The sequence below is a fragment of the Bactrocera oleae genome, chromosome 4 (genome assembly GCF_042242935.1).
Source record: "Bactrocera oleae isolate idBacOlea1 chromosome 4, idBacOlea1, whole genome shotgun sequence".
Taxonomy (NCBI): Eukaryota; Metazoa; Arthropoda; class Insecta; order Diptera; family Tephritidae; genus Bactrocera; species Bactrocera oleae.
In genome coordinates, this window is record NC_091538.1 from 18,320,533 (window position 1) to 18,347,417 (window position 26,885).

The window sequence follows — 26,885 nt, forward strand, 5'->3', positions numbered from 1 at the left end:
ATGTACGTACATAAGACTTTATAGTATATTTTCCCAGCTGTAATAACTTAACTTGAGTTTGATCGATCGGTTTGTACAACAGCTATATGCTATAGTGGTCCCATCTGAACAATTTGTTCGGATATTATACCATTGTCCAGGGCAATAATCCATGCCAAATTTCGCGGAAAGATCTTTTGAAATAAAAAGGTTTTGCATACAAGAACTTGAGTTTGGTCACTCAGTTTGTGCGGCAACTATATATACTTTAATCCTACAGGTATATCCGTCAAATGAAAAGCTTCTTGTGGGGAAAGGCACGTGTGCAAAATTTCAGAGCGATATCTCAAAAACTGAGGACTAGTTTGTTTATATACAGACAGACGGACAGATAGACATGGCTAAATCTGATCATATATATATATATATATTCTAGAGGGTCTCCTACGTTTCCTTCTGGGTGTTACAAATTTCGTGGCAAACTGAATATCTCCTGATCACGGTAAAAAATTTTAATAATAATATTTAAATACTTCATTAAATACATACATACATACAACACAAAAACACTAAAAATATAAAACTTAAGCAGAGCAAGTTGACGATGAGAGCATATCCTAGCAGAAAACGCTGATAAAATATGTGTTACATAATGTGTATGTACATATGTATATATGTATTTATTTACCATATGCATTTATGACCATTGAGAACATCAAAGCCAAAGACCCAAAAGTAGCTTAAGGGCGCTTCAAGAGCACAAAGCTGCAACGCGACAACAACATGCCACCCTTTATCGTTAAGTGTTAATCTTGTCACCAGACAATTCGCAGCCGATGAACATGTGGAGCGCATAACTACAAAAACAACTAAAAATGCATGGCTATGTTTGGAATTTGACTTACTTGAAGCGCTACGCATATGCTCATTCATACATATTTACGTACTAACGATGATGCGAAGCCGTGAGTGACATTAAAACGCATACGAAACATTAAGGCGCATAGCCGGGCAATTTGTAATGATCTGTCGCAGCATCAAAATATACATATGTAGGAAGAAGCACTTGCCGCTAAATGCATAGGATGCCAATGCGGAGGGCATGCAAAATTGCACTGGCTTATTAAGGTACTGTGCCATTGTAAACGACAACCTAAATAAATGCTTTTGACATAAACAGAAATAAAATTAAATGCAACAAAACAACAAGGAGGCTGCTGTGGCTTTACTAAATAGTATATATGTACATACTTATGTATACATATAAGTTAGTATGAAGCAGACGCTCGTAGGCAAATCATATGTGAAAACCGGCTTATGTGTGCCTGAGGCTAGAGCCTAGATAATTACAGTTGAAAACCACAGAAATTATATTTAAATCGCGTAGCTTTTCGAACGTTAAAGCCAAGCTTCGTTCGCAATTTTCCCGCCACCAATTGTTTTCTACATATTTCTCCTTTGCAGCTCGTTTGTGTTATCGATGATCGTCTGTAATTGTAGATTTTTATATGCCATCACCAACAGCTTTTTAATGTTATGCTGTAACAACAACAACATACACAATAACAACATGAGATGTGGCATACGAAATGATCATCAGGCAAAAGTGTGTTGTGTGACGATTAATAAAGGCAACGGCGAGAAACAACAAAAAAAGTACGCTAACTAAATAAGCGCTAATAAAATGCAAATACAAATTCAACAACAACAACAACTATTACTACAACAAATATGACAAACAAATGAGCAGCCACCACAAACGCATCCATGAAACATTAACAACAGCCACAACGTCGCCAAACAGTGTCCTCAGTCCTTGCCCTCACACCGAGCTCTTCAACCGCGAACTGCGACTGTAACCACGAATACCACAGTCGCAGCATGAATCCTTGCTTCTTCTTCAACAGGAATGCTATACCTTTCCACTTACAAATTACTGCAAATGAATATATCTGTATGTATTGTATGTATATGCACATGTATATATAATATACACATAACACACATATGCAAATTTGTGCATACAAAAATACACACATTGTAGAAGCAGTGCCCCAGTGGTCAACTTCAGCTCGGCAGCACTGCTGTACGAGATCGCCGAGACGATCGCACCATCAGCGACATTAACAATCAACAATCGCCAGCCAGCGGTCAACATTATCCGCTTAAAAACATTAGCAGCGACAGCAGGAATAACAAGAAAGCCAACAGCGACAACAACCACAACATAAGCAACAATTGTAATAATCTAGCGTCAGCGTAAATAAGATCATAAAATTCAACACTTGAAGAAATGGGAGGACAACAAAGAGATACAGTGGGGTTTTAAAAGTTTTTGTGTTAAAAAAACATAAATAAATACGTAAAATAACCTTCAAATTAAAGTTTACACAAAAGTAAAATAATACAATATAAAGAAATAATATAAGGAATATAAATATTCATAAAGAAATTACAAAAATGTTTCAAGTACCAAAAAAACAAATAAAAAGTATAATAAAATAATAGAATTTAAAAAATGAGAACACAAAAAATTAAATTAAAAAAAAATACATATAGTTTGTGTAAGTTAAGGGGGAGAGTAGATGGGGGTGTCTTCTGTAGGGAGCTCTCTATTAACTTTAGTTTCAGACTACCATACCACATCAATTCAGCAATAGATATATTGCTCGGGAGTGCAGCCTCCTTCATAGAAGTGTGCATTCACTCCGACAGCCGAGCGGCTATACTGGCTTTGAGCTCGCTGACTGTGCGCTCAAAACTGGTCAAGGAGTGCATGACCTCATTAGAAATAGCGTCAGGCTTCTTCCACATTAAATTAGTATGGGTGCCCGGTCACAGCGGAAGCGCTGGAAACTGCAAACCCGATGAGCTGGGTAGGTAGGGCACACTTTCCTCAATTTCATCCAATTGGAAACGAGTCGGTTCTCCAATGACTGCTTGCGTTCTAGAGTTGGACCATTGAACCTCCAGTGAGCTCAGAAATCTCTGGTCAACAATCAAAACTTGTGCGAATGTGAGATCCTTTTGGCACGGCATGAACTGTAATAGGTCAACCTAACTACTGACTCCCGGCAAAGTCAATCTCGCCACAATTATAGGTGTTCTGACAGGACACTGTCCAATAGGTTTACATGCGGTGGAGCTAAATATTCTACCGGACACTCTTTGCCTAAGCTTTATGGAAGAAGGCGAGGTGGACTCATTTCGTCACTTTCTTCTCTATTACCCAGCTTTTGCTAGACTGAGATTGACACTCCTCGGTAGACACACCTTTGGCGAATCCAGCGAAGTTGTTGTGGTTGATATTAACCGCCTTAATAAGTTTGTGGTAAGCACAAAAGGATTCGTCAATCGATGAGGATCTCGTAATCACCCTTTTAAGAGCTTTTGGGTAACACAAAGAAGGAATTTCTGTCCAAGTGAGATTCATCAAGGGATCAACCCCACGACCTAAACTAAGCTACATACATTTATGGTGTATAACATTTTTGGTCAAGCTTATATGACAGATGTTAAAAAAAGTCGAAGTCGGATCGTCGCCAAAATTAAAAACCCAACCGACGCGAGGATCGCATTCCATATATGTATATGCGGAATTACCCGAGTAATGAAAGGCAAGAGCGTTTTTTAAACGTAGTGATTTAAAACTGCTCAGCTACAGAAGCAAAAATTTCAACAATTATGATTTAAACTTACGATATAATAAATTGCTACGATTTTATTTATAGTGTTTTAATTTTGAAAAAAGTGAGTCAGATAAATCAAGTGTGCAGGAAAGAGATTTAAGATCATGACATATGCGACGATGGTTCGTTTAAATCAAAATTTGATCTACAAGATTTTAACAGTAAGGATCTAAACAGACAAGCGAAAAGAACTGCAAACTATTCCATTCAAGATTTTTACTAAGAATATTTATCAAGGATTTTCCTACGACTAAGAAGTGTAGGTAGATTTATAAGTTTTAAGCAACTGGTGTATGGAGATAAACTTAACTTAGAATCCCATCGGAAATGCCCTAAGGCGAAAAGTAAAAATTGTTTTTGAACAGACTCAGAATGGATTTGGTAACTAGGGTTCCATACAATAAAGCCATACTCCAAAGTAGGTCTGACCAAAATTATAAAAAGTGTTTTAATATACGGATCTCTAAGCACGGAACACCTTAGAAGCCATTAATTGAATCTGAAAGAGTATCATTGAATATCACTCACCCATTGAAGAAATCTTGAGTGAAAGCCCAGAAGATCAAGTTTATGTTCGACAGTCCAAATATTTATTTTGCCGAAGCCTTGCTAAAGTCAGTGAATATCCGTATGTTAAATTCCCTAAAACCCAATGACACATGGTTAAATTCAGTTAAATTTGTTAGGGTAGATTTCCCTTTACGAAATCCATGCTGATGAGAAGAAATTAATGGAGAAATCTAAAAAGTTATTTGTTCAGCGATGACAGCTTCACAAAGTTGAAGTATAACTGATAGTTTTGCAATACCCCTATAGTTTTCAATGTATGAACTAAATCCAATTTTAAGTAAACGCATTATAAATGTCTGTTTCCACATTGAGAAAAATATATCTTGTTTAAGAGAAGAATTAAATATCCTTCTCGAAGGCAAGTAGATATATTTGGCACTAGTTTGTAGGAAGCATAAGGGACCGCAATTATGAGATGGTTTTAATTTAATTAAATTAAGTAAGACGTTTTATTCAGAAATAATAGAACGTTAATTGAAGAATTCGAACAGAGCACGTGCTGTTAAGAAAACGTTTTGGGAGAATTAGTACAGTAGTTTGATTTGAAAAATTCTGCAAACATGTTAGAAATACTAAGATTGATTGGAAATTTGACTGTTGAGTTAAGTCTGCTATAAACTGCTAGCAGACTCGATTTGTGCGCTATTGTTCCAGCTCTACACGAAGAACGAAACTTAATACTTTACAAAAAATTTATAAAAAATGTAAAGTTTAATTTTGTAATTTGTTGCTGTCTAAGGCAGCATGCACCACTGTGACACACACTTTTAAAAGCTCAATCAACACCACTCATACAAGCTAGAAAGCATAAGCATAGCATTCTGTTGAGAAAGCCACCAACAGCGCAACCGCATACAGTCTACGTCTTAGACACAGTCGCAGACTAAATAAACTGAGCCAACAACGCGCCGGGAAACTCATCAAGAATTTGTCAGATACGAGCCTAGAGATTAGCGTGCGACAAGCAATGAAATAACAATGCGTAGTGATGCTCAGACAGACGATCAGTGCTGATAACGCTTAAGAGCGAATGAATGGGGGAGGCGGTGGAGTCGGGCTGACCAACGACAATTGTGGTGTTGAAACTACTCAATAACTGTTGTGTGTGGTGTGACAGCACAAGGGAGGATCAGCGGGCTCGACAAGTCAGTGGTGGTGGTCGAGTGCAGTTGGCAATACAAACAAAAAAAAATCGTTAACATATGTACATATGACATACATACAGTTTTCGTGATCGTGTTGCTCTGTAATGTGACTGCTTGGCCGCGACTGTGATGCTTGATAGTGTCAATTGGCTGTGAAATATGACAAATGAGCTGTGCGTGGCCAGACTGTATGTCTCCATGCTTAAAAAGCACATACTTAAGTATTTAAATTGTAAAGTGCTTTGTATATATTTAAATATAGACGTTTGTATGTATGTATATTAATGAATTTTTGTGCGCTATGCGATCGCCTAGTCGATCTCTGTTTAATAGTATGTCGAGTCGAAAAAGAACCAGTTTACAGTTGCTCAGAAAAAAATCAGGTTTTTTTTTAAATGTGTCACAATAAAAGCATCTAACGATGACATAAAATGACAATCGCTGACAATTGCAGCTGATGCGATCACAAGTGATCATTAATATGCACACAAACGTATACATATGTATGCTTATATGTACATATATGTATTTATTGCTTAGAATGTAAAAGGTTCTCAATTAAGATACAGTCGGTTTATTAAAAGCGCTTTTAAAACAATATGCAAATTTCATTTTAGTTGACTTTAGCTGTAAATTTTGATTATGTAATAATTTTACATATGTATATGCAACAACACTTTTTCGTAGCTCAGTACTCGTATTCATCAAAAAAACTGTGTTCTTTGTTTAAAAAATATTGTGTTTTTGTTTGCTGATAACTAACTGTAAAGTAGCTTTCACAAATGTTTTCAGTGGTTTTGGGTCCTTTGTTTTTTCACTGAAAACCACTGAAGGTAATCGCGCGCTTCGTGTCGTTTATCAATGAATGCTTCATTATAAAGATGTTTCAAAATTTATTGCATAATCATGAAACAAGCGTTAAGAAAATTAATGGTCATTTTCTTTGGAAACAACGGTAGGGAAGCTGATTTACTATATTAATAATAAGGAGCTAAAATAACTTTATTATTAGGAATTGAAATGTGTGGGAAGATTACACCGTTGACTTTCACTTTGAATTTCATGAAGATATCTTGTCAAATATTAAAGTCCCATACAAGGACTTGATTTTAATCAATCAGTTTACATGTCAGCTATATGCTATAGTCTTCTGATATCGGCGGTTCCTACAAATGAACAGCACTTGGCGAGAAAAAGATATGTGTACAATTTCAGAGCGATATTTTAAAAACTGAGGGACTACTTCGTGTTTATACAGGCTAGATCGACTCACTGATCATTTATAAATATGTACTCGTAGGTATATTTTATGGTCTCCGACGTTTTCTTCTAGGTTTTACAAACTTTGTGGCAAATTTAATATACCCTGTTTATGGTATAAAAAGATAATTAGGTATTAGATATTAATCGTTAAATTGAGTATGAGAAATGTTTAATACTTATGGAGAAATAATAAATGATCTTATGTGTTTATCTAACATAAACGATAATTTCGGAAAACCTATCAGTCTTTGGACCGACTAAGAACTTAAAAGATCTTTCATTAAAATTTTGAAAATAAGTAAAATATAGGCTAAAGTAAACTTAACGTAAACGTCAAGAACTTGGGATTATTATATCTAAATGCAGAAACACGACTAATTTCTGGTTAAATAGAGTTCAGATATTTGAGATTGTGTCTTATATTTAAAGCTCCTTTTTTCAGAGCGTCCGTGCCCATAGATTTTATTAATTTTAAAAATATTTGGAATACAGATCTTAAGCTTCTCCATCTACGGTTTGGTTCACGTTATGGACTCTTCTTGCTAAACAAAACAGACAGTAGCAACAGTTTTTATCCCTCGAGGCATATTTCAGCTTAAAGCTCCTATTTTCTTGAATAGTATGGTAGTGCTAAGCTTGCTTGACTAAAATGCATGCACATACATACATATATGTACTTATTTTTGTACATACAGTTACTGACAATAAAATAGAATCAAAAGATGGTTCTGAAATAATTAACAACTTTTTTATTTATCGGATAAATTTCCAATTCGTTTTGCCTGTAATCATATCCTACAATATTTATCTTTTAAAACACCATAATAATTGCTCTGTTTAATTTAACTATTATCTTTCTGTTTAAATTAAACAAAAGTGTACTTTCGATGTCATGACAAATTCAATACCAAATTTAGTCTGGAAAGCTCAAGTGGAATCTATGCACAAAATGAGAGTTTAGCTTCTATGATTCTATTTTATTGTCAATCGAAGTCCCTGACAGTCGCTTTAAAAGTTGTCTGCTGATAATACTAAAATTTGTATTAAGTTATACAATGTGTTTAAAATAAATTTTGTTAATTATAAAAAATTATTATTTCCTCCTAAGAACTGTGGTGAATAAAATTTTGATTCTATTTTATTGTCAGTCACTGTATATACCATACATACATGTGTACATATGTACGAGTTTGTTGGTTTATAAGACAACCACATAAATTATTTGAAAATTTATGATCGACACCTTTTTCGATTTGTTTGCTGTGTCTTTTTTATTGTTTTCCAATTCACACAACACTGATTTGTTTTCGTGTTTCTTAATGCTCTTTATCGTTTTCGTAAATTTTTAATAGCCCAAACCGTCAACCAACGAGCCCTGCGCAAGGTTGTATGCACAAAGATAATAAAAATTATAGCTGCTGTGACACTCATTTGGAGATTTTTGCTGGCTGATAAAAATCTGTATTCCGTCTTATTTATTTTTTTTTTAATTTTTTTACTGCTATGGAATGGTAACATGTCTTTTTGTGGTCGAAACACGATTTATTAAAACTTTTATTATGTGTGGTTGTGTGAACGCATGTTTTTAGATACAACGGTGTATATGTAAATATGTAGGTGCGTTGGCAAGCTTATGAAAAAGTGTGGATAATATATTTTTTTCAATCTTGGATTGAATTTTGTGGTAAAGAATGCGAATCAGGTGCATAAAGAATGTATTTTTTTTTTTAATTATTATTTAATGCGAAAGTAGTGTTTTTAAAAGTATTTAAAGTAATAATCATAATTTTAACTTGTTTGATAATACAATTTTTGCAAACTTTTATATTATCTTTTATTTTATTCTCCTTCAAATATGTTTTAATGTATTGTATTTACATACACCTGCGGCCACGAGGAACTTACCACTAAAAATTCTTAAATTTTCCTTTCGGACATTTCGTTCTTTCGTGACTTTCTTCAATTTTTTTATAATGTTCTTAGTAAGTTTCAGTAAACTATATTATATTCCCTAATTAAAATGATAATCTTCAATTTATTTTCTTTAATGAATTAAACACAAAATAGCTTTTCTTTGCTTATATAAGAGCGTTCGAGTTTATTGTTTTTTAATTAATAACACGACTAAACTTTGTATTTCAATTTAAAAAATAAAAGAAAACATTAATTGTAATATAGTATAAGTTAATTTAAATAAAAATAAATAAATAATTATAAATTCTTCATCGCGTGTCAGTATCATATATATTTCGAGCTCATTTTGTAAGCCTCATTACTTTCAAATGATTTAGTCTGCAACTGAATATGTTTTGCTTTTAATTTTTAATATTTTTGATAAATAACGCATCACATACTTATTTCTAAATAAAACAAGTAAAGAAGGGCTAAGTTCGGGTATAACTGAATATTTTAGATAGAGATAGATAGAGTTATCGCACTTATGGTAGTTTTAATAAAAGCCGTTATATGGGGAGTGGGCGTGGCAATGGTGCGATTGCGCCCATCTGCACTACCAACCGTCTTACGGCGCCCAATTCTCAATTTTTAGTGAAATTACAGCGTGCTCAGACGGACGGACAGACAGTCACCCTATTTCAACTCGTCTCGTCATCCTGATCATTAATATATGGTATGGTATATATAACCGTATATCTATCTCGATTATTTTTGGGTGATACAAACAACCGTTAGGTGAACAAAACTATTCAACTCTGTAGCAACATGTTGCAAGAGTATAAAAATTCGATACTGCTATAAAATGCCAAATACGCGTATGAAAATTTTGAATGGCAATTTGTGCGTGACCGCAGGTGTACGTACCATAAATACATATGAATGCATAAAGAATATACCGTAAAAATAAATATAAATATACAAATATAATGTAACATATATAATATATATGTATGCATACATGTATGTTTACCAGCAAGCTCCCTTTACTCTCCTTTCTTAGCAATATTTAAGCTTCTTATCTAATTTAACTCTCACAATGAACTTCAACTTGCTTCTGTCGTTCTTGGACTTCGTATAAGCATTTAATGCACACACTTACATACACACATCCATACATAAGCTCTACACACAGTTAATGAATAGACGCTTTCAAGTGCTTCGTTTGCATTGCTACTTGCCATTGGAAAGGCGTGAAGCCATTTAAAATCACCTTTACTTTTTATTGCCGTTTCACTCTACTCAATAATGGATGTGCATTTTTCTCTTTCTTCCCATACACATTCCATGCACACATCAGACAAACATAAATTTTGTAGAGAAAAATGTCAACAATGGCATATTTTTACGCCAATTCAAGAAGTTGTAACATTGAATCCCATTTATTATACTTATATACATACATGTACATATATACATATGTACAGACTTAAATATGTACATATATATTTATGTATACATGCAGCTAAGAAATGAGGCGGTTATAAAAATAAGCAGAAACAAGTGGATCAATGCTTTGGCTAAGTGTTGAATGAAGGTCGTAAACGAGTTCTAGTGGCAAGTTTCATCAAGTGTGAATACGTCAATTGGCCGGCGGATATGTATATAGATAGGCTTGTCGAGCGTGAAGACCCATAAATGTTTTGCATTCATTAAAATACATATACAATATATAAATGGATTCCATTAAATATAGTTCTTATTTTAGCTCTGATATGTTGATAAATAATTACTTTTCTTTTTACTTATAAGCTCCGTCTTAACTTTATCCTCTACATATGTATGTATGTATGTATATCTATATCGCGTATATATATGCACCATATTTATTTGTAAAGTCATTTTAGAGGAAAAAATAGGCCAAAAGTTGTTGCAGAGCACCCGGCGGCCCTGAGAACTGCATCTCTCCCCCTCTTCAGTTCTCTGTTAAACAAAACCTTAACGAAAATTTTAGATTTTGCTCCTGTTGAATTTTAAGCCTAAGGCTCAGTGAGTTTAAGCCACGAACGCAGCTGCGACTGTCGAAACCATACTTTTGGCCCCTTATACATCATATCTTCATACTCCGAACAGTTGAAGTATTATATTTTAGAAAAAAATACGACTCATAGTTCAGATATCTTAGAGAAAACCATGCTTTTCCGAAAACAAGAATGTTCAGAAATCAAGAATATCAGAACAGGACAGAAAGAGTGGGACGAAATATGCTTCTGAAGAACTCGAGACTCATTAATAACGTATTTCAAGTTCGAATAAAAGTTACGACGTAACTTGTTACATCAGTTTCTGATATCATGGAAATATTGCGGGTTTTATGAGAAGCTTTTTTAGCTTAACCAGATAGTAAAACTATATGTTGTAAGGAACTGTAAAAGCGTAAGTGTTAGTCCGTTCTGGTGTGGCCGAAAACTCAGCAATGTTAGTGAAACAACTCAGATCCTGGAACACCTCCAGCACAAAATTACTTTGTGGCAGTGTTGATAGTAGATAGGCCAAAAGGCTTCCACTTTTAAGAGAGAGAGAGAGAGTTGACTTACTTCACAGTGGTCATCACAGGGCACTTAACACTAAAATCGCACCTTCAGAAGGTTGGTAAGGAGGAACTGGAATATAGCAGAGCATGCGCGGATTATGATGATACGTTCACATTATCTTTACGAATTACTGGAATTTAATCGGTTGAAACGAGACACCTTTCACGAACCCCACTATTCCAATTCAAAGGAATTGGACAGATAGGGTGCAAAATACTTCAGAATTACATCAAAGCCACCGTGTTGGTGTTTAGTGGGAGGGTCAGATGGGAGTACAATGGGCCTGATGATGGAGAAAATTGTTTACCTCCTTGTCTCAGGTTTACCGTTATTAACAGTTCTCCTTTTTAAAATCATATGAAAGTAAGTATATAAACATATGCACATATGTTCATACTTATATACACATATCTATTTCAACTGGCGTGTGTTACGAAAGGGCACATTCATTGATGCGCTCGCACACTTCCTCGGTCATTCATTTTCGACTTAAAGTCGCGAAACTAAAAATGACAAACGAGTAAATTAACAGCTAGAAATTGGCACAAGTCGTGCCAAAGAAAAACAGCTGACGAAATTTCCAAACATAAACACGAAGCGAATAACTGCACGACGATAGGGCAGGCAAATGACTCCTATTCACCAGAGAGTGGGGAAAATTGGAGGGCAATCAAAGAGCCGAACACAGCGCAAACAAAGAGAAATTTAATAAACACAAAAATACAAAAATAAAAAGAATTACAAAAAGTAGGAAATTATTAGTGAGTATGTGTATGCTTACGTTAAGCAACAGAAACAACAACGAAAGCAAACGCAAAAAGCACAGGCTGAAAAAGGCAGCGCACAGAGGGGAAATTTTAATGAAAAATGGAAGTTGAAAGCAAAAAAAACTAAGCATACACACGCACATTTTATTGAAATTTGATACGTTGTTGAGTTTAACGCAGCCGGCCGTCGTCAACAACAACAACAGCAACAATAAGGGCAACATAACCAGCGACGACTGACAGTAAGTAGAAAAATAAAGAAAAGTACAACAACCACTAACAGCATCAATATACGCGCAACAACGCTGCAGCAACCACCATAAAACCGAAAGCTGCAAACAAGCAAATGAAACGAACCAAAACGTCGCGCAGTCGAGCGTTACCGAAGCGCGCAGAGGCGCTAATGTGGGGAGGAAAGGAAAACAAGCAAAAACACCAACAACAACAAGCAAATCAAGACAGCAGCGAGCTACATAAATGTCACTACAGAAATGAGGGGTCGCAAGGGAGCTTACCAACCACTTCGTCAAAGTGTTGTTAAGGCGCGGTAAGAGAAGCAGTGCGCAGCAGCAAGAACCAACGCGAGGCGCATTCAAATAGCGCAATACGGGCTTCTGATTTGTTGTTGGTTTTGCGCGCTTTCAGTTGACAATGAGGACCACGACCGACGGCGTTGACGTTGGCTCGCAATGGCGAATCATCGGCGTCGTAGGGAACTCTCTTGTTTACTATACATTTACTTCGTTGTATGCTCGCACCCTTATCCGCTGGACATGCCATGCCATCGCCTGCTGGCTGACTCACCGCTGAGGTGTGTGCGCCTATGACGTAGATACGACATTTCACTGGCTGCTGGCTGGCACTAGCAAAACAGTTTGTATGTATTGCATAGTCTGGCATTTGTATAGACGATATTGCGGGCTAATTTTGATGCGTTGATGCCTTTGTTTCGTTCATTTCTTTCGACACTTTGCGCAATGTGTCCTTGTTGTTTTCGTGTGAATTAGGTGAACGTTTTTTATGTCCAAATGTATTAGCTAAATTTTATCACGCAAATAAAATTGTTTTGAATTAAAAAACCCATTAGAAATTAATTAAAGTAAAATTAACTACGATGTATGTACATATATATTTTTGGTATAACCGATTAAAAAAAACCAAGAAAACGAAAACAGTTGCGTTTACCGAAGCTAGAATACGCTTCACAGATACCTTTTTTATAGCATAAAAGCATGTAAAAAGATATTTTTCTTGTTTTGGATGGCAGCTACATAAGTATATGATATAGTTTTCCGATTTGAACAATTTGTTCCGAGATTGTACCGTTACTTTATATAGATATCTTAAAAACTGAGAGATTAGTTTGCCTACAGGTAGACGGTATATTTACTTTTATATAAATGTTATACGGTCTCCCACGTTACAAACTTCATTTCAAACTTAATCATTTTCACACTAGCTTACAAAAAGTGAGCCTTATATGAAGTTAGCCAAGCTATTCTGATGTTAGTCGGATTAATTTTTTAAATATTTTCAATTATATTATAATATGAAAATGATTTTATTTGCACCATTTGGGTTTAAATTGTAACCTGAGTGCCATGATCAGTGCTTCTGAAACCTCAAAAGACATGCGCATTGTGGGTATCAATTTTTTTTTTTTACTTTTTTTTGTTTCTTACAATTTACCACAAATAAATACACATGTCGTTGTTGTACTTTTGTCTTTTTAAACTTTAAAACAGAATTTGAAGGCTATGAGTTGTGTTTTTGTATGCATACATACTTATGTAAGTATGTATGTGGTTTATGATTATGACTTGCGGTTAAATTGAAATAGTGAACGACATGTTTTAAAATATCTAATAACATAAAACTTTAAAATAATTAGTTGAATATATTAATAATAAATTGTATATTTGTTTAACAATTCCTCATATACATAAGTACATATGTATGTATATATTAATATTTTTTTTAATTGGGGCAATTTTAATTATGATAATTATTTTGCACAAGCTGATATATGTGCATATGTATCTGCGTTCGTGCTTGTGAATTTTTTTCATACATACATACATACATATACACATTGATACGTAACTATAATAACATGCCACCTCCAAAAACCCACTACACAACGCAAACCGCACTCCAGACCACACGTTGTTGCTGTTGCCACCGATCTGGCCGCCATCATTATATTATAATGGGTATAAGCAAATGGTGCAGTGAGTGTGTCCACAGGATCAAATTACCAAATGCAAAAAGAAAAAACATTGACAAATGCGCGGAAAACAATTTAAAGGAAGATAGTGCAAACAATAAAAGAGCAGAAAAATAAATCATATATGTACATACTTATATGTATGTACATACATATGTATGAACATAAACATATTAGGTATGTATGTATGAACATAAACATATTAGGTATGTACATAAGTACATATATTTAAAGTAGATATGCAGCAACGAAAAACACGTTAATGTTTATTGAATTTTTACGTCTTATAAAACTATACAAAAATTTCAGGTGCGAGGTGAAAATATAATTTATTATTGTATATTATTATTGTAAATTTATAAATAAGTGTGTAAGCCTGAGCTCCATGTGGTTTCACACTGACTTTAATCCGAACTAAAATTTCTACCGATCCCCGCCGATACCACTCGCAAGTATTTCTTCGAAAGGATGTTTGAGCAGTGATCATACATACTTACGTTTTTGTTGGTCTGAATACATTCGGTAACAAGTTGCATTTACTTGATCCCACCTCTGTTGGTCTCTCCTACCTCCCCGTGCACTGTTTGTCGCCAAATCCTCCCGAATGTTGTAGCCAATAGAAGACAGGGAATATTAAGTTTGCACAAAGTTGGTAACACCCAGAAGAAAGCGTTGGAAACCCTATAAACTATACATACATATGTATATATAAATGATCAGCATGAAGAGCTGAGTCGATTAAGGCATATCCGTATGTCTGTCTGTAAGAGTATATATGCGAACTAGTACCTTGATATATCGATCTGAAATTTTGCACAAGTCCTTTTCTCCAAAGAAGCTGCTCATTTTTCGGAACCGCTGATATCGGACCACTACTGCATTGATTTTTTTTGTTGCGAGATATCTTTACGACTTTTGGCTTGAATTGCTGTCGAAAGCATCTCCGAAGAAAATTTCCAGGATCGGTCCACCATATTATATAACTGCCATACAAACTGAACGATAAAATTTTTGATATTTGATAAGATATTTGAACGAAATTTTGCATGAATGTTTGTTAAAGGCATTGCTATAATCAACATACAAACTGACGGACCGCTCTAATGTACATATGTATGTATGTATGTATGATTTACTAGATAATGTTTCTACGAAGCTACAGTTAACTACAGCGGATTGAAGAGAAAAATACAGTTTATCATTATTCTAAAAATTTAATATTGTTTTTAGGGCACTAAAGCAAATAATAAGTATTGGATTTATTAAAAATCCCAGACTGCGTCAGGCTTTATGAAAAAATTTAAAATAATACCCTTTTCGACAAAAATATATACATTGTACATACATTTGTACATATGGTATGTCTATATCTAAAAGGAAGCCAATTTATATATAATAATTTTCCATAACATTAAAGTCCGATATACATACAATGTATTTTTCTACAATATATTTTTCTACAATGTGTAAAATATACTACTTTCGAAATCGATTACATGGTATCGATAGCAAATTTACTTTTGTCCTCTCCTCCAGGCTATCAGGTTTTGCTTTACCACCTTTTTGTTTTATTAAATTTTATTCTTAATTTCTTTTATTTTATGCTATTGTATTTTATTACTTACTTAATTTACTTCTTTTTCTAATCTTTGAATAATATTTTATTTTCTATATTTTATTCTTTAACACTAAATATAATACATTACCTTTATCTTTCTTGAAATGTCATTGTCACTGCTACATAAGTAAGTCGCCATTGTTGTTTTCTTGTGGGCTAATTTTGCACTCGTCACTAATCATACATATGTATGTTGTATGTATGTATGTATATGTTCAAAGTACCGATATGTGAAGCAGAACAACCGCTCCCTTCTTTGCTATGCTAATGACATTATACTCCCTTTTTTCAGCTTAAACTTCCTATTTGCCGACTTTTTTTCGATTTATTTAATTTATTGCAGGCGCTATTGAAACTCTTTCTAGCTTCGTTCCACTACTCCACCCACTTTTCAACACCTTATTGCAATCCACACGCCTCACGTGTTACTGTTTTTGCTTTTTTCTTATGAACTCTTGCGTTTTGACGTTTTATCATTCTCCTCTATGCGATGCATTTCAAATCGCATTAAACACCATTGCTGTTTGCTAAATAAATAAGCATGAGCTGAATAAATGCGGGGAGGTGCATGGAACATTGATCGCTCTCTCACTTCTGTTATTTCTATTTAATAAGCGGAGCGCTTTTGAGGGAGAGTGCCGTAAAAATGTATGGATGCAAAAAAAAATAAACAAAAAACGAAAGAAATGCACAAAGGCATTCAAAAGTATCATATTACATCCGTTATTTTGAAAAGGTTTTTCTTTTATAATTATTTTTGTTGGCGCCTTGGCTTCAGCTTTCTCCACACTTTCGTCTCAATTTAGTATATACTAGTATTGTTGTTGCTGTCTGTGGCATACATACATATTCATTTATTTTAGGCTTTGTGCCACTTGAACGCTTTGCTTATATTTATAAAGAGTTGCCAACGAGTTGATGGAATCTTGAACCGTTTTGGAATATTTTAGCAGAGAAGTTGCTTCCATTAAGAAGAGAAATGTTCGAAAAAACAAAAGCAGTGATAATTTAAGAAGATACATATGTTAGGTTATTCTGGAGCCTTCAAAAAAGCCCTACTCTGACAATTTATGCTGGGAGCATCTAGTATGCACATATTTGAGTGTATAAAAATGTATTATTAATATGTTGATACAATATTTGGAAATGTATAACATTTACTTAAGTTAAGCATACATTTGGATTTTCATTCAGATATCTCAAAAACTGAGGAATAAATGTTTATAATCCATTAAAGATAAACTTATCCTTGAAATCGGTTTTAGACCCGTAGTCTCTTGAGCAAAGTTATTTAGAATGATCCGTAGAACATTTCCCGCATACGCGATTTTATTTCTGATTTTGGTCCTCTCCACCAGGCCATCAGGTTTCTAGGAATATATTACTGCTGTCAGTCAAATATTTAGATTAACTGTTATCATTTTACATAATATTTTTGCATTTTTGTTTTGAAATTTAAAGCTACACTTGCAAGTTTGTCTTCAATTCTTCATAAATAAATATTTTTCTCTGTTTTATTGTTGTTGTTTCTTAAATTTCCTTTGTTCTTCTTTAATCATTTTAAATACTTACTCACTCACGCCTATTTACACTTCTCACTTGCTGTGATTGTTGGTACTCGCTGCGCCATTGGTGGCATTCAAACGAAATGAAGCAGAAAGAACAATAAACAATTAAAATTCGCAAGCTACAAAATAAATGAAACAAAGAAAAACAAGTAAGGAAGGGCTAAGTTCGGATGTATCCGAACATTTTATACTCTCGCAAAGTCAAATGGTATACTCGTTTGAGATTTCTTTGTGGATTGACTGATATTTTCGGTAGAAGGTCAACTATAGGCACTGGGGTCCACATATTTAGTACTTAGGGGTTTGAACAGTTTTGGTTCGATTTAGACAATTTTTGGCCGCAGGGTGGCATACTTTAATTGTATTATTCACGCAAAGTTTTACCCCGATATAATCATTGTTACCTGATTTGCATAGTGGAAAGTGAAAGAATCAGATGGCATTGAAAATGGTGTTACATGGGAAGTAAGCGTGATTGTAGTCCGATTTCGCCCATTTTCGCACTATGACATAGAAACATGAAAAGAACTTTATGCACCGAATTTGGTTGAAATCGGTTAAGCAGATCTCAAGATATGGGTTTTCACCTAAAAGTGGGCTGTGCCACGCCCACTGACTAATTTTGAACGCGGTTCCTATAAGGCCAATTTATACCATCTCAGAGATAAAATTTAATGTCTCTGGCGTGTTTAGTGCTTGATTTATCGCGCTTTTAGTAGTTTTTAACAGTACCGTTATATTGGGAGTGGGCGGAGTTGCCACCCGATTTCAACTATTTTCACACCGTCAATAGAAGTGCTAAAAACATTTGCTTCTAGTGAATTTAGTTATTATAGCACTAGCGGCTTAGGAGATATGCACATTAAACCTATTAGAGGCGGGACCACGCCCACTTTAAAAAAAAGTTTTAACTGCAGATGCCCCTCCGTAATGTGATCCTGTGTACCAAATAACAGTCTTGTATCTTATTGCGGAGCTTAGTTATGGCAAGTTATTTGTTTTTGATTAATGGCGTTTTGTGGGCGTGGCAGTGGTCCGATTACGCCCATCTGCAATACCAACCGTCTCACGGTACCAAGAAACATGTCTACCAAGTTTCATAAAGATATCTCAATTTTTACTCAAGTTAGAGCTTGCACGGACGGACGGACGGACAGACAGTCACCCGGATTTCAACTCGTCTCTTCATCCTGATCATTTATATATATATAACCTTATATCTAACTCGATTAGTTTTAGGTGATACAAACAACCGTTAGGTGAACAAAACTATTATACTCTGTAGCAACAGGTTGCGAGAGTATAATAAAACTCGATAAAGCAAAGCAACAATAAACAGAATTGGTCGGTAATTTGTGGCATGGACGCTTTCCTCACGAACGCCAGCGTAATGTTTGACGGCGCGCTGTGTGGCGTCAGTGTTGCGGGGGAGAAATATGTAAGTAAGCAATGACGACTGCAATGACGCGTACGCCGAGTGTCAAGTGGTGGTGGAGACGCGACGCGTTTTAATTTACATTTAAGTTTTTACATACATATATATGTATGGATGCATATACATATTTGTATGTAAGCGAATTTACCTTCGCAAATTTATGGGGGACAAGTGTGGGTGGTCCTGTTGAAATATTAAATTACCTAGCTAGCAGCAAAATTTGTTGCAAATAAATTATTTTTGTTTAATTAAAAAAAAATTGGATGGTGGTTAAAATTTATTTATGAGTGAACATATAGCATCATATTATCGTAATGTATCTACATATATTTACATACATGTTTTGAGTTGTGTAATGTGTGTGTGATTAGGTCTTTATCCTGAAGGCTGAAAAGGTGGGTTACATAAAAATAATAGAGCACTCTTAGTAAGCGGATCTCGAATGCAGCCTTTGTCTACTTAGTCGGACAGTGCATTCATATTCTAATTCCGCCATATAGTGGTCATTCCATACATTAGTCCTATAGAATAGTAAACATTTTTGACATTATTGCTTCGCACCAAAGCGCGACGAGCTGAGTCAATTTAGGCATATCCGTCTGTCTATGTACCATACATATACGCGAACTAGTCCCTCAGTTTTTGAGATATCGATCTGACATTCTTCACATGTATGTCTTTTTCTCCCCACGAAGTGGTTCATTTGTCAGAACTGCAGACTATAAAATAAAGCTACCATACAAACTGACTGATCAAACTCATGTCCTTGTTTTGAAAACTTTTTATTGAACAAGATATCTTCACGAAACTTGGCAGGTATTATTGCCCAACGCTATAGTCTCCGAATAAATTGTTCAGATCAGACCACTATACCATATAGCTGCCATTCAAACTGACCGATCAAAATCATAAAAGATCCTTTTCCTTATTAAGTAACCGGCTTAAAGTAATTCGGCTTAAGGGCTATTTATATCAAACAACGTGGCTAGAAATAGCTAGCAATACCTTTTCGGTTGAATGCATACCCTTATCCAGTTACGTTTTCAGATTTAGTTATACATATAGAGTTGCTATCAAAAAAGCACCTGTGAAGAGTATTGTAACTTCTATGCAGCCGAAGGTAACGTTTTTTCTTGTTTTTTGGTTTTTTGATAAAAACTAGCTGATGATTATTCTAACCACCGAACCTTTGACGCTGTAACGTTTACTTAATATGGGCTTCAAGACATGCATTAAAAATCCTAAAATCTGCCTCGAAGTGTATTGAAGCATTTCACTTCTAACATTTCTCTGATTATTTCTTTAAGACACTTAAGTCGAATTTAGTAGAGAAATCATTTAGACTAATTGACCTTCAAATAACTTAAATTATAAAATTACAAAAAAAATTGTTTTAATTTTATCCAGCTTGTGTTTAGAAGCTCATGATCACTAACTTACTTATTAAATTTCAGCTACTTAAAAATTTCATATACAAAATTATTGAATATTTGCATTAAAAACATATTAGCATAGCAAGCATAATATATCATTCCAGTACAGTAGTATATTTAGATATGCATAACTACAGTTCAAATCACACCAAGATCTCAGCTGTTGCTTATCTGTCTTTTGCTGTCTCTAGAGTATTTACATCTTCACACATTCCACAGAAATACAGACATTAACCGAAAAACCACTTATATCTATCAACAACCATCATCTGCAACAATAACGTCCGCTACGACAATTACAATTAACTGCTTCCAGTAATATAAACATAACGTCCCAATTCCCCAAAGTGAAATTCCATACAGCAGCATTTGTCAAATATTTTTACACCCTCACATATAAACATATCATCACCACCACTCCCACCAACCAAACATATGTTGATATCAATAATACACACAAAAATTGGCCTCTGCGTATAAAAGTCAAATTCGACACTCTCGCGTTAAAATGCGATTAGCGCTTCTCCCGCATATTGCAATTGTACACCTAAAGTGGATGCTCTCGTATTCCCCTGCCTTTTGCTAAGTGTTTGGGTCGATTAAATGTACATCCATATGTAAGTATGCAGGTACGTGAACTGCTGCTGTGACACCCCCAACAAGACTTACTCTCACAGCCAACTCTCTGAGGGATTTTAAATTTGAAACGCATCTGTGTAATCTAGCTGCCTCGTGCCATACTCAGAAATAGTTGACCATTTCCGCCAGACTTTTGACTTTTTGCTTTCCTGTTATGGTGATGTCTTCATTACCTCTGTACTTGAATTCATAAGTGTGTAGATATGGTATGTAGCATTACCTTTTGCGGTTGTGGATCGTCCAAGTGCAGCGTGTATTCGAAATCTCCAATTTTCTTCCAGTGTCCGCTTTTACTCCAATTTAAGTCGCTTTGTTTATGTGATAGTTATTGTATTTTGAAATAAATGAGGTTTCGAGTATTTTTATGTTAATGCAAAGAGTAGAACGATAAGATATAAAAACTTTCGTGGAGTAGGTATGCTTTTTAATTTTTACATTTTCTCATAAAAGTGTTACTTTCTTATTTTTGAATAACGCTGATTTCGTAATCTTAAATATTCATGATGTACTCCTTATTTATTTGGTATGTATCTAGTACTTATCCAACAAAGGTCCTATGTGACAAGGTTTTCTTTTTGAGGCAATTAGTAAAATATGTCCGCTGAATTGTTGTTACCCAGTGCAAATCGCCCAAAACACCCACAAACACAACAGTCGTCAACACAGCCTCTGCGATTTAGGTCAGTATTTTTTTGGGATTCCCATGAAATTATTATATTTTCATTGACTACATGGCAAAAAGTATTAATGCACAGTATGAAAAACAGACCAAATACTTTTCAGTTCTTGTAGTAAGCCACCTTCAAACCTCTTCTGGAGTTGAATAAAAAAATGATGATAAAGCGTTTGATTATTACTTATCATCTGAGCTCTACGACAGGAGAAGCAAGCATTCGTAAATGGTACATTCTATACATCTCATAAACGCAGTCTCCAAAAGAAACCGGTACGGACGAAAACATCAAAAAGCCCAGTTTTGAATGGCTGTTAATGAGATTGATCGTGATAAGCGACAATATAGAGATATCTGAGGAAAATATTTCCAACACGTCTAAATATTCATGAAAATATGCATATGCGAAAGTTATGTACAAAATGTGTACTGCACCAACTCACAACAAAAAATTGCATAAATTGGGCTTTGAATTACTTACTCATACACCAAATGCTTGCTCTCCATCCTTTGTCATGTTGTCAGACATAAAGGAATGATCGCTGGAAATTTGTCGTGACTGAAGTGAAAATCAATTGTTCTATCGAAAGCCTATTCACAAGTTAGAAAATATCTATAATGGGTGTATCCTAACCTATGAACAGTCGTAAGGTAGGTTAGGTCGTGGGGTTGATTCAATATCGATGTATCTCACTTGGACAGATATTCGTCTTTTGTGTTATCCATAAACTCCTAAAACAACAACGTCAGCAGATTCCAGCAAACTTTATGTTATTTATCTTTTACTTGGAGGAAAAATGTCATATTATATTTGCAACCTTGAATTACTTCTTTATTCACCACCACTGTAATTATTTTTTGGAATCTCGATGAATCAGATTTTCAAAAAAGATCAAGGGGTTTTGCAGCTTTCAAATTGCATTCTTTTGGATTACTCCGAATTTTCAAATGTATTTGTTATATATAAACATACAATTTACAAGTGCATTAAAAACACGCACATCTGTATGTATGTACATACAAATGTTCATATACTTGATATTTTGGCTGATGACCCAGATCTAGTTATTTACGCCGACAACTATGTTATAGGGCCTTTTGTCGTCGCATCACAGATCATCAGATGATCAGATGATCAACACGTTGATTAGCCAGCCAGCTTGTCGTTGATCTTGTATGAGAACAGAAAGCAATCGCAATCAGAAGCGAATCAAAAACAGTACTGACATTATCGAGAATGCGTACAAATTTAGATATGTACATATGTATGTATGTATGTATGTATAGCTATGTAGAGTTGTATGGAGTACCTACTTCAGAATGGCACATCTTCTTCGCTGCATCGGCGGCATCGTCATCGTCAACCGCATTATCATTATGTACTCCACAGTAGCGTTAACTGCAAAAACAACAAGAACAAATTTAACAGCAATAAACGAATGAATGTTTCGCGTTTGCTCGTTGTGTCCCATTACTCAACACAGTGGTTCAGGCAATAATATCATCTCAACCGTAGCCATAGCCGTAGCCGTCTCCATAGTCGGAGCTGAAGCGAGGCCGAGACTGTTTACTGTCGTTGTTGGTTTGTTTAGTGTTGTTGTTGTTGTTGTATACTTCTTATTGTAGTGTGAAATTTGATATCCTGAAAAGAGCAGCAGAAACAGCAGCAACGGCAGCATTAACTACGAACCAAACTGACGAATACATATAAAGCAAACAACAACAACAGCTACAGTATGCTCATTTTACGTACATACATATGTACATATACACGTATGTATGTATACATGCTGATACATACATATTTATACATTTCTGATAAATGGGTTGTTAATGGCATGCTAGACGGGATATTCCGAATGCAGGGGAGCTCTACGTGCGACGTAGTTGTGGTTAAGTCGTTTATTTGTTGTTGCAAGGATGTTGAAGTTAGATATCATTTCTATGGATTTTATCAAAGCATTGCCATCAGCAATTTTCTGTTTAACGGCAACAATTTGATTGGTTTTAACAGCGACGAAATTATTCATTGAAAGCGTTGTGTGAAGAAATTTGTTGTACGGCTCCTATTTAAACGCCAGGCAAATCGATTTCTGGCTAGTTTGAAATTTTTTACTCAATGAGAAGTCAGACCAAAGAGATAACAATTTATTAATAAACCATATTTTTCTTTGCCAAAAGCGACCGCTTTTTTTCAATACGGGGTCGAATCGGTTAATGACTTGGCATATTAAAGCATTGTTCTATCCTTTCTATTACTTTAAAGGTGGGTGTCACCCCGACTTAAAATGGTTTAATGTATATATCTTCCAAACCGCTAAAGCTAACTCAACCAAATTTGCTGAGAGGAAGTCCATTTAGAACTTTTTCATGCGCTGAGAAATCAGATAATAACCACGCCCACTCCCCATATAACAGTTATGTTAAAATATAATACAATAAAAGAGGGAATAGGATTTATAGGAGGAGGTTTAAAAATTCCTTTAAAGCGTGTTTTTTTAGTTTTTCAAACTATAATTTATTTTCTAAAGATTCTTCTTTCACAGAGATTTGATCTCATAGCGCACGCTCTGTCAACGGAACTTGAAAACCTATTTACATGCTCCAAAAATAACAAAACAAAAATATGAACAATTTTTGAAATGTAACTGTCAAAGTTAATTTTTTAGGTTATGCAATAAACTAAATTACTGCTGACACTTTTAACACTTATGTTATTGAGATTTTTAAATTAAATTTTAAATTCTCCGTGTCTCTCTATTCATTACAGCGGCGCATCGGACAAACAACATTTGGATTCGTCCAGTGATTCCGAGATGGAGGGTTCTCTACTGCAACAAACGCATAATGTAGCCAATAACAATCATCATCACCAGCAACAGCAAGTGCATCAGCATCAATCGCCACATCATCAACAACACCCCACCGCGCATACGCAATCACAGCAACAGCAAGCACAACAGTTATCACCAACTACGACACACAACAATCACAATCACCATCATCATCATCATCACCATCACCATGCCGCTGCCGCTGCTGCAGCTGCAGCTGCCGTTGCCGCACAATTACCACAAACACACCATGCCAGCGCAGCGGCGAGTATGGAACAGGCACATCATCAACACCCGCATAGCTTGAATGCCACACAATTGGTAGGACTCTCACCCACCTCGGGCGGCAGTGGTGGTTCGGGTGGTGCCGGCGGTGGTCTCACCACAGCAGCCGTTGCAGCTGCGGCCGCTGCTGCCGCTGCCTCGTCGAGTAGTAAAAATGGCAATAATGCTGCTGCTGCTGCAGCGGCGGCGGCGGCGGCAGCTGGACAAATGGCACCACTATCGGTCGCATATCCACACCTGCACAGCGTCATGGGTTCGATACCCATCTACGATATGAGTGAATATCAGCATTTATGATTTTAGTTGGAAACGTCAGCAGAGTGGATGGCCAATGCAGCAGCAGCAGCCGCTACGGCGACGTCGACTGTATGCACTGAGCATACAGCAATGGCCAATGAGGCGGGTATAACGGCGGCAGAAACAGCAGTGGCGGCTATGCGCCAGGAATTGCAACAATCGACAAATTTCTATTATTAAACGAAATTATTCGAGTTTGTGCTTAGAGCGAACCAGTGAGATGAAAACTTTTAAATAGCGCAAATTTAAACACTTATAAGCATGAGGCTTTGATGGGAATGATAATTACACGGCTGCTATTAAAGTGAAATTTTCTACACATCCTGCATTGTATTACGTGGCAGTAGTTAGATATTAATTAAATTTAAAAAAGAAAGTTTGGTCTTCATTGTGGTAGTATTATTCCGCTTGTTGTTAAATAGTATTTTTCTGACTTTAAATATATCTTTTCTAACATTTTTTTTTAACAATAAGAAGTTAATATTTCACTGTTATTTCTAGTAGATATTGAAGAATTTTCTTTTTATCAAAATTACAATTAAATTTTTGAATAATTGTAAGCAAATCCACCAAAAATGTAAACAAATATCAGCTGTCCTGTCATTTAGATAAGTGAACGAAAGAAACAGTGGCGTTAAACTCGCACTAAAATCAGTAGAGCATTTTATTAATCTAACATACTACATACTACTGCAAACTTGCCCAATAGTGAAAAACAAAATGAAAATAATATTGCATGCAATTTTTTAGCAATACATACATATTACGAAAATAAAATAATAGTTACTCAATATATTATGTTATTGTATAGCAAATATAGACGGAAATGAAAATTAAAATATATCGATAGCATATAAATTGTAAAAAATCGCCGCATTAATGATCGAAAATAACTTTTAATTAGCGAAACAAAAAAATATTAAAAATATTTAAATAATTGTAATATATCATTATAATTAATATTTTATTAATATTGTAAATAGCTGCAATTCAAAATATATTAAGAGAAAAAACATAAAATCAAATATGTGCAAATTTAAATCATATATTTTCTTAGTTGTACATACATACATACATAGTAGCTTTTAGTTTTTGTTAAACTATCGAACATTTTAAATTATTTAAAGGTTATTATATGATAACATAAAAACACGTTCAAAACTAAATTCATGAAAATTAAAAAAATCCATATATACAAAAAATGAAATTATAAAAAATTCAAAAATTGAAATATAATAATAAAAACTTAAATTATAAAAAAGTTGCAAATTGGTTTTAATTGATGTAAAAATGCATTTAGTGTTGAATATTACATGATACAAATATTTAACATCCAAGCCTTTACGAAAATTCATTAATTTATATTAGACTAATTTATATAAGACTTACTTATAGAAAAATTTATAATTCCAGTTCGAAAATATGAAACCAAAGATGAGTTGTCCTGGTATTTTATGGTTTGTTCAATGGAAACTTCGATTCTTCAAAAATTAGAACACAGTAATAACAATATTAAGAAAATATGAAACCAAAGATGAGTTGTCCTGGTATTTTATGGTTTGTTCAATGGAAACTTCGATTCTTCAAAAATTAGAACACAGTAATAACAATATTAAGTAGACAACAATTCAGCAGATATAAGCTCAATTACGGAAAACTTTTATTTCAGCAAGTAGTAAAATTTTCAGAGTACTCCTTGCAACTCATTTCCTTTTCAATCAGAGGTATCGCCTGAAGAAAATCGTCTGTTATATGTAGCTATAGCAATATTTTTGAAGTGAAGATTCTTTATGCACGGTAGTAAACTAGGTCGCAGTATAAAAAGCGCTACAATAGGGAAGGCTGAGTCAATTTGAATACATTTTCTCAATTAATTTTTTGAATTCTCTTATTACTAAAAACAAAAAGGTCAAAGATCTTTCGAATTAAAAACACAAGACAATTTAAAATGGAAGATGAAAAGTACCACAATACGT

The 26,885-nt window shown here is 34.7% G+C and overlaps 1 protein-coding gene and 1 long non-coding RNA gene across 3 annotated transcripts in view; one reads left to right on the forward strand and one right to left on the reverse strand.

Annotated features, from left to right (window-relative positions):
- Positions 1–16,278, reverse strand: part of LOC118683250 (uncharacterized) — a 38,744-nt gene extending 22,466 nt beyond the window's left edge. Inside the window, exons 1-3 of one of the 2 annotated variants that reach the window (XR_011395903.1) lie at positions 15,834–16,278; positions 14,917–15,122; positions 14,625–14,815 (exon numbers count right to left, since the gene is read on the reverse strand). This is a non-coding gene — a long non-coding RNA (uncharacterized lncRNA). Of the gene's footprint in view, positions 1–14,354; positions 14,816–14,916; positions 15,123–15,833 lie in introns of those variants that run through there. The other variant, XR_004979185.2, reaches the window with a different exon arrangement.
- The window catches only part of so (sine oculis), a 37,894-nt gene extending 11,747 nt beyond the window's left edge, over positions 1–26,147 (forward strand). Inside the window, exon 6 of the mRNA XM_070107983.1 lies at positions 24,264–26,147. Within this exon, the coding sequence (XP_069964084.1) occupies positions 24,264–24,909 (646 nt within the window). The 3' untranslated portion in view covers positions 24,910–26,147. The remainder of the gene's footprint in view (positions 1–24,263) is intronic.
- Positions 26,148–26,885: the final 738 nt, after the last annotated feature.